The 16,395-nt window shown below is 40.0% G+C and overlaps 2 protein-coding genes across 3 annotated transcripts; both read left to right on the top strand.

Annotated features, from left to right (window-relative positions):
• The first annotated feature begins 1,757 nt into the window (after positions 1 to 1,757).
• On the top strand, positions 1,758 to 6,044 carry lum (lumican). Of its 2 annotated transcripts, none has more exons than XM_056425306.1 (4): positions 1,758 to 2,200; positions 2,386 to 2,464; positions 3,385 to 4,260; positions 4,637 to 6,044. In XM_056425306.1, the coding sequence occupies exons 1-4, from the start codon at positions 2,186 to 2,188 to the stop codon at positions 4,789 to 4,791; spliced, it is 1,125 nt and encodes a 374-aa protein (XP_056281281.1). In that variant the 5' UTR covers positions 1,758 to 2,185; the 3' UTR covers positions 4,792 to 6,044. The 2 variants fall into 2 exon arrangements, with proteins under 2 accessions (XP_056281281.1, XP_056281280.1); XM_056425305.1 differs by having other exon boundaries at positions 1,762 to 2,200; positions 3,382 to 4,260.
• Positions 6,045 to 10,522: 4,478 nt separating this feature from the next.
• Positions 10,523 to 15,102, top strand: kera (keratocan). The gene is made up of 3 exons (XM_056425311.1): positions 10,523 to 10,612; positions 13,377 to 14,248; positions 14,382 to 15,102. Exons 2-3 carry the CDS (start codon positions 13,390 to 13,392, stop codon positions 14,549 to 14,551), a joined length of 1,029 nt encoding a protein of 342 aa, XP_056281286.1. The 5' UTR covers positions 10,523 to 10,612; positions 13,377 to 13,389; the 3' UTR covers positions 14,552 to 15,102.
• Positions 15,103 to 16,395: the final 1,293 nt, after the last annotated feature.

Here is a 16,395-nt window from a genome sequence, read left to right as displayed (position 1 = left end):
CAACCAGTAATCACACTGAGGTTAAAAGAAAGGGCAAAGGAAGAGCGGAAAAACTGGTTTTCTTAACATTACATACTTTAAATTTGATAGGATGAATATTCAAATGGTCTAAATACATCTGCGTCAACCCCTGAAATATGTCCAATGCATGGGAAACAGTTTCATCTCCGTTTGGTTGTTCCATGAATTTGTGTTCTCATATAATTCAGTATTTGGCATAATTGCAGGGAAATTAAACAAGTTGCACTTAAGTACAAACAAGTGTAAGGGAAACAGTGCTGGAAGCCAATGTCTGCCATCTGGCCCGATGGAAAGGAAGTGAGAGCATAAGGCAGACAGCAACAGTGTGGAGGAGAAGAAGAAGCACAGTGACCAAGCAAAAGGTCTGTTTTCCACCTCCACTCTGCACAGTGTTTAACTGCTTACGTCTGTGTTCACACAAACACACTGCCAGTTACAGAGGTAGAAACACACCAACCTCAAAGAAATAAATATTTTTCTCTGATGAAGAGCCCACGTGAACTGCCTGCAGACCAATTGAGAGCTGTTTGGATTTCCTTTGACATTTTGTATATTTTTTTCCCCTTTGAAATGACAAATAATTGAAAGATTAAAAGGGTTATTTTTTGACCACCTGTGCACATAATTAGTGTACTCCTATATTTTTAAAACAGTTCCTCTCAAAAGCTTGACAACAATAGATGAAATGTGTAACTTGAAAGGTGTTGGTTAAATCAGACTGCAGAGCGTGGCAGAAAAAAAGAGAGTTCTTAACGAGCCACCTGTGCTGATTGGGCCTGTTTGACACCAGGTGTGACTCGTTAACTATAATGAAGGACATTCATCTTGGCCCTCTACTATTTTTCACCGGGTAGTTATTTAGTTTTCAGTTCAGGCGATGTTCATCAACTCTTAAGATCAGGAAATGTCAAATTAATAACTTATTGGAGAGAAACTGTTTCCATCCATTTTCCCCACATTAAAAGGAATATTCCATTTCTTTGCAACACAGTTGTAGTCCAATGATCCACATATTTTATGTTGTTCATTCCAAATGTATTAATATTGAATGTGTCACACGTCGAAACTGCACCGAATCTACACTGCACATTCTTTTGCCCGTAGAAAGTACATCAGAGGCACAGTTCTGGAGATATGTGAAGGACACACAGACACATATATAGTTAGCTTTAAGTTTTGGATCTTTCAGATTTTCGGTATTATTTCTTATAAATGCACAAGTTAAAAAAAAAGATGATTCAGTGAGACAAATTTTATTTTTTTTACCTGAAATGTTCTGTTTGTTTTGTTTGCTCCTCGTCTTTCTATTTAGTTTGGGTCTGTTTGTCTATGCCGTATGTAAAATGTCTTTGAGTGTTTGGAAAAGCGCTATATGAATTCAAAGTATTGTTTTCATTATTATAAACAAGACTTTAGGAGGAAGTAACAATTCTAAAAACCAGTCAAAATAACTGATTCCCCATGATATTTCTTAAACACCAGACGATCAGTTTGAGTTAGAATGTGAGGTATGGAAGTTTTCCACACACTTCAAAAAGTCTCCAAGATGGTGTCCAAGAATGGTATGTGAGTAGAGAAACAGACGGCACTGCGACCGATTAAATCCATGCGCCGATTGCCAGCATGCTGTGATGGTGTGATGGACGTCCACCAACAAATGGGAACACATTTGTCCATTTATCTTCCCCACCCCCTTGCGATACAAGAATAAAGAGTAGAATACTTCTTAGCAAAGACATATGGCGTGAATTGGATAAGCTCTAACCTAGTTTTGTCCACTTCAGCTCATGCCTTTTGTCAAAAACAGTCTTCTCTGGCCATCTCATAGCCTTGTCAAATTTTCCAACGCCTCATTCACAGCTTGAGAGGTTCTGGTCAATGTGTTCCTCTTCACAACCGGCGTCTGGGTTAAATGGCTGCCAGAGATCATTTTCACATTTTTCCACACATAACTTCCCCGACTGTTTATATTTTTTCCACAAACCGCCTTCCCATTTTCAACTTGAGTTTCTTCATGCACACATTTCGGGATGGTTGTTTGGAGAACAATTAACCAGAAGACATGGTTGATGTGTAAATGCGCTATATATTAGAAAAGGTGGAGGCAACATACTTTTTATTTTCTTCGAATCATACTTTTTAACTTTTTGCGATAATATGCTGGATGCACCTGCCTTTGGTTAGTTAAAAGGTGTTTTGGATGATGCTCCCCACAACATTCACAATGATGACACCTTTAATGTATATTACGACCTGACTGCAGTTTGCTGAAGAAGCCTCCCCTCCTCCCTCTCTGTCTCTCCATCTAACCCTCTCTCTTTCTCCACCCCCTCTGTCCTTCTTTCCCTCTGTGTTTTTCTCCAGAGACCTCCAGTTTTTGAACACCACACTGTTCTTACCTACTGGCCCTCCACCCCACGCATACGAAGAAAGAGAACCACAGGTAAGATTTCTTATGGAGGCATGGATTTGTGATTTCCTGTTTGATTATTACTTACTTTTTATTTTTGCATTCCGGATGCTTTTCAAATGTCAAACTTATGGTTTGTTGCTAGTGCTGGTGCAGAGAAGGCAAACAATTACTAATGTATGGAACAAAAAGTGGCCGCAGTCTCATGATTTGCATATTGTTTCAGGTAAACAGTGTATTTGCTGAGATCCTACATGTTTATTCAGATCTGCAGGAGCATTTTTAGAACTCTTTCTTAGATTTTGGTGACTTTTTAGACTTTGGAAAACAATCTGTTGCACTTGGCTCCAGTTTCTATCTGCATTTTTCATGTGTCTGGATGTTATTATTCTGGTTCTGCAATGTCTGCAGGGTTGATGTTGTACAGCCATAACCCTGAACTAGTTATACGTCTGGTTGTAGTTTATTGTCTTTTGTGTTTTTGCATCTTTGGATGATAATCACTTTATTAAGTGGTCAAACAGAAAACATATGTTGAAGATCAGTGTAACATTTTGGATGTATAGTGTGCACTCCAGGAACATCTGTATTGCATTAATGCTCCCATTGCCAGTTTATGTTGAAATGTGACATGTTGATAGATGAAGTGGTGCTGGGAGCAGTGCAGTTTGGCTCATTCTGCAGCTGTAATGATGTGGCTCGACACAGATAAATAAATCAAGGAATCTAGGACTCATTGTTCAACAATGGGTTGACTTGAACTCTTGACCAGGGGGAGGGGGGGGGATTGTATGCTTTATATTGCTTTTATCCAGAATTCTTAAATTGAGGCGAATTAATAAATCCCTTTATGTCTTATTTCTGTTGTTAACATTTGGTTGATCTTGACCCATCTAACCTTTACATTTTATTGCTTGCTTCCTCCTCTCTTCTGTCGTTTGGATCCCAAGAAGTTATGTTCCCTCTCCGTGCAACCCTCTTGGCCGTATTGGTCAGCGTAGCCCTGTGCTATTATGACGACTATGACTACCGGCCTGCTAACATGCTCGGACCCTCGGGGCCCAACTGTGATCAAGAATGCGACTGCCCTATCAACTTCCCCACCGCCATGTATTGTGACAGCCGCAGGCTCAAGGTTATTCCCATGGTCCCAAGCGGGATCAAGTACCTGTACCTCCAGAACAACAAGATAGAAGAGATCCAAGCTGGGGTATTTGATAATGTTACTGAAGGACTTCGCTGGCTGGTACTTGACAACAACCAGATTACCAATGCTAAGATAGCAAAGGGCTCAATCGACAAGCTCACAGGCCTGGAGAAGCTATTCTTCAGCTACAACAACCTGACAGAGCCAATCATCCCTCCCTCAAAGGCCCTCAATGAGCTGAAGATGATGCACAACAAGTTATCCAAGTTCCCCGCTGGACTCTTGGCTGACAAGGAGAACTTGACTTCCATTCACCTTCAGCATAATCAACTAAGTACCGAGAGCATCGGGGGAGCATTCAAAGGGTCAAAGAAGCTGCTGTCCCTGGATGTGAGCCACAACAAGCTGAAGAAGCTGCCAGCTGGAGTCCCAAGTTCACTGGAAATCCTCTACGCTGACTACAACGACATTGACGTTGTTGGTGCCGGATACCTGAACAAGCTGTCCTCGCTGCAGTACCTGAGAATCTCCCACAACAAGCTGGTGGACTCTGGACTTCCTGCTGGAGTGTTCAATGTGACATCGCTGGTGGAGCTGGACCTGTCCTTCAACAAACTGCAGTCCATCCCCGAGATCAACGAGCAATTGCAGCAACTCTATCTCCAGGCCAACGACATCAACAGTGAGTGTCAATTTGGCAATCTTTTCTCTTAATGTCCTTTTTGGCCATGTGCTTAATGTTATGTCTGTAATTAGTATGCCTTACCAATGTGGTTACATTGTGTGCATTGTTTACATGTATGGTTGCTAGCCAGGCCATCTTCTTGACTATCTTTGCAGGTGCATTGTTATCTTTCTTTGTGCATTATCGCCAATGACTGTCGGTCAGCAGAACAGCATTAAACCACAGGAATGCGTAGGCATTCTCATACGAGTGGTCAACAACTCCACAGGGTACCTTTAACCCCCAGGGGGTTGAAAGGTATACAATAACTTTTGAGTATTTTGTTTTTCTGCCAACTTCAATAACTTTTTTCTCTACTTTTGATTCTCTGTAGAGTTTGAACTGACAAGTTTCTGCAAGCTCATCACACCCGTCAACTATTCCCGCCTGAATCATCTGCGTCTGGACGGCAACCAAATCACACATCGCAGCATGCCCCCTGAGTACTCCACCTGCCTGCGCCAAGCTGCAGATATCATATTTGACTAAGGAACTCCCTCAAATCAATAACCTTACCATAACCTGCTTCTCCACTACCATTACACGGCTCAGCCCAAAGCCTTCTGGGTTTGAATGGTGTAATATCCCTTCTGTCTTAGTACTCAGATGTCCTTGCATATAAGTAGTATGCAAATCTTAGGTACTTTGATGGCATCTTTATTAATAAAATATATATCTTGAATGAATCAAGAGCTGGGCAAATTTGAGATTCAATAGATGAAAGGACAAGCTGCAACATATTTCGCTAAACATTCAGCAGTCAGATTGTTGAATTCATCAGGCGTCAAAACAAGTGTTGTTTTTTTATATTTGACTCTAGGCAAAATAGAGAGGGAAGAAATATAGAAAATATAGAAAGGACCAAAAGTTCTGTAAATAGAAATGTATTCACTTGCTTTGATTGAAAACACACACTTTAAATATTCCAAACTTGTATTTGATGATATTGAAGATGGACACAATGGAGTAAACAATAACTCCAATGTCCCCATTCAGTTGTCAATTGTCATTTTGTTGTCGGTCTTGTATCTTCCAATGTTTAGCATGTATAATAAAAGGTGGGTACAATAATGAATCCATTGCTGTGCAAAGGACCAGCAAATAGGGACCGCGTACTTAGATTTCAGTGTATAATGCCTAATGTAAGAAATGATGAATAAATGTAAAAACGATTACATTAATAAAAGTCTTGAATGAATCGGAGTGCTTTTTAGTAAAATACCAGTGTTATTTACTTGTGTCCGCCTTGATGCAAATACCATGATGTTCCACTGACTGATGCCTTTGAACTACAAAGTAAAAAATGTATCCACATACCCAACTGGGAAATGTAAATTTCTTATTGGAAATAACTTCTTTAATTCCAATCGAGGGAGGACCAAACTGTTCCTCAGGTACTTGGTGTCAAAGAGTTTAATCAATGACACTTGATTAAAAGAAGTTGCTAGTATGCTTGAAACTGCTTTTTTCTGCTCAGCTAAACCTTGAGATGATATTTCCAAGAAATTACGAGTCAACTGTTTTTTTCGTTACCTTATCTAATTCCTAGCTGTCAACTTTAATGTGCATTTGTATACATTTGCATTGTTTGCATGCAACCAATGGTACCATTCTTTCATAATAAACTACAGCTTTTGCAGTTGCTATGTTGTCATTGTTACGTTGTTGTTCACTATGTATGATATATGCTTCTTGCCCATACAAAATAAAGTTTGGCAGCCGTGTCATGTTGGTTGAAGTAATATCACATTTTCTTTCGGTAATTTTTAATGTTAGCGTGTTTTATTTGTGTAGCCTTTGACTCTTGGATTTGCTGTGAGGAAACAAAAAACTGTTCAATAAACTATCTTTACAACATATTGGTATGATATTGCTTTTCAAGCCTGTTGCAATTAATTTTGAGCAGGTATGGAAACTAATTGATGAAACCATCTTATTTGATTCAGCGGAAGAGTAAGAGCTTTCAGGATAACCTTTATGGTATTCATTATGGTTTTGCTGAAACTTTTATTTGTGTACCACTTTCAACAAGGCATCCTTTATAAAGGGTAGACATGGTTTCTTAATTGTTGGATCCTATAATAATTATTCATAAAGGATTAATAAAGACAACTTACAAATAACACAAAAAATACATTTGGCATGGTGTAATAAATCCATTAGTTATAGCCATATAATCCATTTTACACCATGTCGATATCACAAAATGGTTTGCAGTTATATTAAAGCAACTACTGTGACAGCAGCAGTTAGGTTGAGGCAATACAAAAAATAAGAAAAAAGTCATGGTTGGGCTTAAAATAAATATGTTTAAAATATGTTCGGAAACAATGTGTCAAGAAAAAACGTCACATATGACAATTACATAATTTCTCAAAACAACAACAACACTTTGTGACATTGGTCTCAAATTGTATTCACAATCAGTCCAGACTGCATTATCTATGAGATGCAAAAAACAAGACTAGTTGGCTGCCTTTCTCTGTGGAGTGAGCTGTCATTTTTTAGCAGCTACTTTCTTTCTTTCAGGCCTAAATCTTGGAATGAAATCATAATGTTTCCCGTCATTTACAAAAGGAAAAAATTACGTTTTTAAGATGGATGAATTGTTTTCATTTGCCAAGGCCTGTTGCTGTGTTTCAGCTAAACTGTTTACACTCACAGCCCAACTGTTTTCAAAGAGCCATATCTTGTGGTATTCATCTTTATCTTGGATTCTCTTGACTTCACTTTGTGTCTTTCAAGTCATCAATTCACAGTATTTACTCTACATAGAGTACATATAATCTTTGCCCTCTATTTATTGTAACTCCAGAGTAAAACAAAAAAAATGCTGGTCCTGGAGGGATGCAAGGGTTGCAGGGTCTTGCACAATTCCACAACTTAGAGATATTTTCTATGGAAACAAATACCCTTGGGCTATTTTCGTGCAGAGAAAACCATAGCTTAACAATTTTCTCCAGAGTTTTGCATCTCAATAGTTCCCTTCAAAAGTAAATAAGACTCAGGTTGTTGGCCCCCTCATTGTACTGTGGTGCTTTTTGTCTTATGATTGGAGGAGTCTGAGAAATGTGTTTCATTGTGTGCCAGAAGGAAATCAAACTTGAAAAATCAGCACATTCCTTTTGGTTTCTGTGCCACCATTTAAAATGGGTACCGTCCAATTTACCAGGAAGAAGACTGAATAAATCTTAATAAGGAGGTGATGTTGGTTTTTGAATATTTGGTGCAAGTCTTTTTTGTATTTACAAGAGCACATTAACAGATGTATCAGTTTCAGTCATATATTGGGAATTATATATTGTGTGGACAGCAGAAAGTCTCTACAAAACACATCTTTTCCGACTAAACCTTGAATAAAAACTGATTAGCACTTCAGTGGCACTTAAATGACACTTACTTATAGTATTTTTAGTTAGTCGTTCTGAGTTTGTACTCATGGTTAAATGCACTTATTGTAAGTCGCTTTGGAGAAAAGTGTCAGCTAAATAAAATGTAATGTAATGTGTATTTAACTGTAGCTCAAAACCCTATTGTGGGTGTTGTGTTGTACTATTTAGTAATAACTGGACCACATTGTGCCTGCATCAGCAGAAAAAGACTCTAGTCTGGATATTGTCAAGGCAATAAACGTCTGCTTTTCGTTATAGTTTTTCAAAGAGTATCAGCGTCTGTAATATCTGGAAGCCACAGCAGAGTAATCTCTATTCAAGATTTAAAGAAAAAGTCCAATCTTTCTTCCACTTTATGTTGTATAACACAAGATGGATAACTGTCATCAATGAAAGAAATGACAAAGACACCCTGTTACATCCTCAAAGTGCTCCTCATGATTTATAAATGCATTGAGAATGTGAATAATATATCAGGAGCAAAGATGCATAGTTACTGTCTATGGGTGTGTTACTTTTACAATATCAATAGCACCTTTGCAAAGCTCTGCACTAACAGTAAGAACACCACTAAGCCTGACTGATGTGTACCACATGTGCTGGAAACACTATGAGTATTAGTCAAGAGTTCCTTCCTACAGCAGACACTATTTCAAGTTGGTAGGTTAGTTGATTAGGTTTGTGGCATTTGTATTTGTTATGTAAACAACTTCCAGATGTGCCGTTAGATTCCCGATCTTTGAAAGTGGTGTTTGAAAGTAGATCCAGCTGTAAAGTTGAGATGTGACGCAGTTATGTGAATGAAAAGTCAGTAGTCTTCTGTCTTGGAGTTGCTGGGACGTATCAATGACACCCAACACTTCTCTATGCCATCCAATACACGTCGGCGGGTAAAATATTAGCGGTCTGCTCGCTGCCAAGAGCTTTACAACATGTTACATGTTTGTTTTAACAGCTTTTAGCACATTTCACATGTTTTAATACGGTCATTTGCACCGATTCCTGATCTAGGACAATTTCCTCTTCTTCCTCCTGGGTCGCTCTTATATTAAACCTGTCTAGACAATAAAGTCTTTTATAAAACTGTAAGCCTCACATCCTCCTGCTTGGGATGGGGAGTGGAAGTATAATCAGCTGTTGCAGCCTGGCAGCCGAACACAAAACGAGTGTGCTCCTGTCTAGAGTCTAGAGACCATCTCCAGCTCTTATCTCTATATATGTTCCTTGTTATTCCTATTTTGTGTCCATCCATCATTACATTAATCTAGTTTCTAATTGTTCTCTACAGACTTTACTCAATTGACACAGTTGTACTTAAATTGTTATTGGATATTTCCCATCCCTCTTTTATTTCAAGCTCTCTCTCTCTCTCTCTCTCTCTCCATCCCTTGTACATTTCTTTTTTCTCTCACAATTGTCCCCAAAAGTGTTGGGGACAAGATGGGATCCAGATGTACCATCTGTGCCCTTAACGCATACACGCACACAGTTGGGCTGAGAAAGAAGGCAAGAAGATGGGCAAGACGGATGGCATTAACATAATCCAATTTCCAAAGGTTCTTGGATGCTGTGAAAGAAAATGTGTGTTCTGCTCTTAAAAATTTGTATTGAATAAAATTGTTTAAAATGAATGAAGTCACATATTTGTGGAACGTATTCAAATGTTGCCAAAACATAAAATTGAGAAACTACCTGAAGTTTCTGGTATCAGTCACTCGATGTGATTCTTGTTTCCCAGCCATACATATAATAACAAGACGACGAGTGAACAGAATGCTAGAAATACGAACAGCAGCACGGTAACATGCTCACAATAGCAGTGCAAACTGATGTTAGCAAGTTCATCATGTTCCCATGTCAGTTTGTAGTGTTAGCTTCCTCCTGAGGTGGATAAGAATTTCATGGCAATCCATCCATAGTTGTAAAGACATTTCCCTTAAAACCCCAAAAGTCTACCTTGTAATGGCACTGGATTAAATGTCGAGGTCACAAAAGTAGTGCATTCATCATCTGGGAACCACACATTTCTGAACTAAAATGTACCGGCAATCCATCAAATAGTTTTTTAATCTATCGTCAGAAAACAACAACAATACAGCACCACAATTGCAGATAAAATACAAAGGAAACTGTGGAAAAACAGGATAGTCGGAAATTATTCCCAACTGATATTGGATACATACAAGAAAGCATCAAACTAAAAATGCACACCAATAGTAAACTGAATGCTTGGCTACAGCATCAGCTTCCTGGAACATGACTATTTCCCATGATATCTTACGGGTGAGTCACTCTCAAACTAATAAAGTTGAACTTTTACTTCCAAATAACTGGCTAACTTTATTAGGGGTCTGGGGCTCCTGTTCCACTACAGTAGACAGGGTTGTATTGTGAAACGTTTTCTGGCAATGACCAGTGTGAAAGAAATTATCTACATTGACGTCAGTAAGTAATTAGATAAGCAAGACTACAAAACGATTACTTGAGTTGTAAAAAAAATACAAAGGGAATTTTTCCTAAAAAAAGTTGGTTGAGAGAAAACCCATCCAAGCTACTGTAACTCCACCTGGCAGCCTAGTAAACACACCCAAAGGCCTGTGAGCTGAAATGAGCCATAACATGGATGTGCACCCATTCCCGATAGTAGCCTAATAGGTATCGAGTGAAGCTGTCAATCCACTAGGTTGGCCATAGGTAGGCAACACAAACTCTGAAGGGACATCCCAACTCACCCAATCGTCCTCCCACCAACAACACATACTTTATCCTCTCGGTTCAACTGGTGTCCAAAGAACAGCCTTGGGGGAATCAAACCAACACCATTACAACTCCAACTGGGCTTAACTGTGACACTGCGGACAATCATTTTGAGAAGCAGAACCAAACCACACCTGGCTGCATGCAGATCTCTCTCACAGGTAAAGATAATCGTATATTTCTCGAGTAAAAACAGTTTGACAGAGGGGGAGTGAAAGGCTTGGACGGTGCATTTTTCAGATGGTATACATCTCATTGGAGTTGTCTCTACCTTTTATGTGGTGCACGTTGCAAGCCTGTGTTTCTGAACTTGCAGGTATTACGTTAAAGAGGTGAAGTAAATGGAACAAGGGTTTGAAAGTGTTTCATGTAAATGTATCAGTTGAAAAATTCAGTTTTTCTTTCAGACACCTTTATCTTAGGAATTGCGATTCTTCAGTCAGGATCAAGATTGATTGATTGATTTGGAAAAGTTTTACAATCAAATCTGGAAATTAATGAACTAAGACGAATCAACTGTGGCTGTTTGCCAATGGAACACTTCTTTGAAGATCACATAAATTGCCTTGCCAAACGTGTTTTTATTTCCACAGAATAATCATCCATGAACACTTTGACCTAAATGCTTTCTCCACTCTGGATGAAGTAAGCCATGCAAACTCTTCCAAATGTTTCAAAGTCATGATGTGGATTTCAGCAAAGCCATCAACTGGAACCGATCCCACAAAACCCATGCAGTGCAAATACAACCCGTTGTATAATTAACATAGCTGGCTCAGACACAAAGGCCCTGGCAGGAAAGGAGCATTATCATATTTTCCTCTGCATGTGTTTCTCTTTAGTCTGTCAGGGAGTTTGGAGCCAACAGTTGTTTTCAGTAATATTATGTTCCATTTTGCAGATATGTAAAGCCCTGATTCATCATTTTCAACAGTTGGACCATTCAACACACATTATTAATGACTATTAATGAGACTAGAACGATACCCCATCTATGGTGTGTGCAAGAGTGCATTTGTCTTCTTTAATTAACTCAAAAGAACACATTGGAGAATGCCGTGCAAAGAAGTAAAGACACCAAGCGTTAGTTAGGATAAGATACAAAAGTGTGCGGAAACATGTTCCTTTATCTCGATAGCGATTTGTCTTTGACGTACAATTCCTTTAAATCTGCTAAGGACGTGTAACTGATCATACAAGATTACGTCACCGTTCACCAACGCACCTTGGCAAACAGAGGAGGAGCTATGATGGGATTGCATTGCTGATCATGGATGAGTGTTGCCCTTATCCTCACTCAACTCAGTTGGGAAATAAAACCTTTGCTGACCTGTTAAATTAGCTCAATATCACACTAGCATGTTGAAGGGTCGCAATCCTGAGACTGGCGATCTTGTACAGAAATTATTTGCATGGCCGGCAGGTAGTAAAATCCCCCCAGATTAAGCTTGACCTCTCTCCTATAACATCCTCACTCCAAAATCCTCTTAATTTACCGTATTGAACAACATTTGGTTTCTTTGAGTCTGCAAACACTGTAAAACATAATAGTTTGCAGATTATTTAATTGTGTACTGATCGCACCGTGTACAGCAGTAGCACAGAATTAGCACAAAGGTAGCCAAAAGGTCACTCAAGGATTTGTGAGTGGATCAATCATGCCAAAAAAAGAAGGACGGGTTGTACATGTGGAAGCCAGCAAACTAACAAAACACGTAGTCTTGCATTAGCCTGTTTGTAAGTGGGTCATGTCTCAAGTACTAAAAAGGATTAGCACACTAAACACAACCATGGGATTATGACCTTTGATCGTGGGAGAATCTCATTGGCCAAGAAAAGCTTTGGTGTCATCATGAATGACGGGTTTAATGAAAAAACAAGTGGTACAAATACAGGGTAGAAAGAAGTACAGCCATCATTTGGGAGTACGCTATATAACTTGCTAAGGAAGGAGAAAAGCTTGAAGGAACTAAGAGAGTTTAAAGGTAAGCTTTGGTTTCTGGAAGGCAAAGACATTGACATGGCTTGATGACAGGGTTGGTGATTCAGTAGATGTTTGACTGGCAACAAGTGATCAGGTTTTACCTTTACGGGAACACGGATAATGATTTTAGCATTTGCACCGCACCTCGTAACCTTGCTTTGACCTCTGTCCAGTGAGAAAGCCGGAACACACTCTCGAAACAGGTGCGGCAGCTTGTGTCTTTGATGTGTGCCCATCCATGGAAAAGCGTGACCTATTCAAAATGAGTTCCAGGCAAACAAGGAGTGCATCAAGAATTTCAACGAGCACCAGATGGCAGCTGAGGGGAATTACATAGAAGCTAAACAGATGGGTGGATGGAAGATGATAGAGCTGACTCTCTTTTTAGTTTTTGCATCCCACCTTTTGCATCTCACTTTACCGCTGTGAGGGGCTAGTACCAGGCCATCTGCCGTTCCCCTCAACTGCCATCGCTAACATGGGGAAATATGTGGTTCCCCTGAAGTGTTTATTTGCATGCATCATAGTACCAGCTGTATAAACCAAAGCAAGTGGACTTAGAAAATGTGCGGCCATACATGTTGCGATCAAAAGCCTGATGAACAGTTTGCATCTGACATGCAAAGTCTTCAAGTCTGAGCGCTTCAAGATTGTCCTAATACAATTAAAGTTGACCTGCATCCGGTCTTTGGAGCTTTACGTGTCATCGGCAGGCAAAGGAAGTAAATAAATGACCCAGAAAGCAGGTTACCGGCAGCTGCCATTGGAATTTAATGATAATGACATCAGTGGTAGAGCAGGCAACATACACCGGTGGCTAATGTGCTAATGAACGCTTGGGCAGCACCAATATTTAGCAAATGATCAGATCCTCTTGTGTCTAAAACTGTATCACTTACACAGGCATCTATTACATTGTTTTTTCTTACTTTCCCTCATAGCTTGGGCATCAAAATGGCACCTCTCATGAGTCTTCTCTGCTTGTGCCTGGTTGGACAAGTCATTGGCCAAGACATGCCCCATGAGGAATATATGGCCCAGATCCATGCCTGCCCCAAAGAGTGCCGCTGCCCCGCTGACTTCCCCCGTGCCGTCTACTGTGACAATAGAGGCCTGAAGATCATCCCCAACATCCCTCCACACACATGGTGTCTTTACCTGCAGAACGATCTTATCGAAGTCCTGTCAGCAGATGCCCTGCGTAACGCCACACAGCTGCGCTGGTTGAACTTAAATCGCAACGGAATCAGTAGTAAGGGAGTAGAAGAAGGTGTCCTCAGTAAAATGTCTCACCTGGCACACCTCTACATGGATGAGAACCTCTTGTCCACTGTGCCTTCTCACCTGCCAGCCAGCCTGGAGCATCTTCGTCTCTCTCGCAATCGCATCTCCAGGATCCCTTCTCGTGTCTTCCTGGGTCTGAATAAGCTTAACCTCCTAGACCTTCAAAGGAACAAGCTGATGGATGATGATGTGACTGAGGTGAGCCTGAAAGGTCTAAAGAACCTGGTACAGATCAATCTAGCCAAGAACCAGCTGAGTAGGATGCCTCTTGGCTTACCACCCACCACCACCCAGCTGTTCCTTGATGGCAACAACATTGAGAAGATCCCAGCCAATTTCTTCAAAGATTTGGCAAAAGTGGCATTTCTGAGACTCAACCACAACAAGCTTGGAAGCACTGGAGTTTCCAAAAATGTGTTCAATGTCTCCAGCATTTTGGACTTGCAGCTGTCCCACAACCAGCTGACCGAGGCTCCCCTCATTTCCTCGGGCCTTGAACAACTTCACCTCGACCACAACAATATCAAAAGTAAGTTTGACATGAATAATTTGAGCTGTAGATCCAAAGTATTTCTTCTTTGTATCTATTGAATGGGATTATTCATCAGAGAGGTATCCTGTAATGCTATCGTAATTTATGCATTGCCTTGGTTTATTTACAGGTGTAAGTGGCGCCAACGTCTGTCCTGTCGCCATTGACGCTGTGGACGACTCCGCTAACGAAAGTGTTCCTCGACTGCGTTATCTCAGACTGGATGGCAATAGGATCAAGCCACCAATTCCAAGGGATGTCATTCTGTGCTTCCGAATGCTGACGTCCATTGTCATCTAAAGAAAATAAAAATACATCGCCGTGTTGTGAGAAAATTCTAATTCCTCACAAATGGAAATATAGGGCAAGTTCAGACAGGAAGACCATACCCCTCATGTCAGCCATTTTCTCCTTCACATGTCTGCTAAGCATTTCTCACATGCTCACTCATTGTTTACCTGCTGTTATTGCTCGGCACCGTCAATCATGACACCAGCTGCACAGATCATCTGGTCCATTCTATCCAATAAGCACGGGGGAAACAATGACACGGCGAGCCAATCATCTCACGACCGTATCATTCAAATATGACCGTCTCTCTACCTTCAGTTCATTCAGGTTGCTGTCATGCACCCCTCCACCTGCCCATCTCCACCCAGTCTTCACGGATCCATCAGCTTCAACTCATCACCCCATCAGCTCACCAGCCACCACCAGGTCTGGACTCCACGGGGGGATCTATCTCGTTGCTGATCGGGACAGTCGGCCCTCAATTACAAATCTCCCCGTCGAGTCCAAACGCCAAAGACTCTGAGACTTCATCATTGCATATCATCTGTTAACAATAAACATCCTTCATCATCTAACGGGTCTCTCCTTGATTGAACTGATGATTATCTGTGGATCTAAATTGCTGATATGAGTAATATTTGCATTTTTGTGAAGCTCAAACATTTGAAATTAGTTGGCATCGACTTGTTTCATTGCTGTGGCTTCAAGAATATTTCCTTTGATTTCTAGAAAATATAGATTTTCTGTCAGTGAAATTTGAATAGCATCATTTTTGGCAGGTTAGAAGCTGTATTGATGCTGCAATCTGTTGACCACTCGTGGCTTATGTTGTTGTAAACATTTTGCATTTAGAATAAAAAAGTGATTAAAATGTATCACTCAGAAGACAGTGATTCTTGCGCATAAGAGAACAAAATGTCCTCATAAACTGAGCAGGAAGCATCGCTTATGAATGGCAAAAATATCCCTTTTCCTTTTTTTCTGTTATTTCAGGAAACATTTAACTTTATAGTTGTAGACTTGAAGCCAAATGAATGGTCTTGTGTCTTAGGTTTACTGTCATATTTACCTTAGAACATCTTAAATATATATTTTCCATAGATAATTTATTTTTATTTAATATTGGAGAAAATTCTATAAAGAATATCCATGGAGAAAATTCGGTAATGTTTTGTATACAAAATGTATTTGACGACCGAAGAAAAAAGGCATTTTAATTCTCTTGAATTTGAATAAAACATCTGAAGATGAAATGTTGCCATTGTTCTCCATCTCCATCAATCAGATTACATTTCAATGCAAATGTGTTGTAATCAAATCTACAAATAATAATTATACAATGAATGGTATTCTGTCCAGAAAACTTCTTATGTTACTGTAAAATGAGAAGCACAGATCAGTACTTCCTACTCCCTCTCTTCTGCCCAAACATGTGAAGGCTCCAGAGAGAGATGGGTCACATGGTCAAAGAATTTTAGTTGTAAGTGTTTTTCCAACCTGGGGGTAAGAAAAAGAACAGGTTGACTGTTGTGATTTAAGACGGCACATTGTCCCAGCTAGCATCTCTGTTATTTTATGACTTTACTTTATCTCACTGACAGATACTAAATGAATGCCTTGAACGAATGGAACAACACTGCGCATCAATCATTGTCTTTTTTTGGGCATTCAGTTATTAGAAGAAAAGCCCTGAATATAAATCCCAGCCTACACGGCAGGTGCAGATGGATTTCTGGCATTCTCGCGAGGTCCTTTTCCCTTCACTCATCACAAGGTCTTGAGTTACCATGAGTGAGAGAGAGAGGGGTGGGCAGGTTGAGACAACAAATAAACTGCAAAAAGAACCACTTCCC

This window comes from Pseudoliparis swirei, chromosome 10, assembly GCF_029220125.1.
Source record: "Pseudoliparis swirei isolate HS2019 ecotype Mariana Trench chromosome 10, NWPU_hadal_v1, whole genome shotgun sequence".
Lineage (NCBI taxonomy): Eukaryota > Metazoa > Chordata > Actinopteri > Perciformes > Liparidae > Pseudoliparis > Pseudoliparis swirei.
Note: the sequence above shows the minus strand (reverse complement) of the source record. Positions and strands in the feature narration are given on the sequence as shown.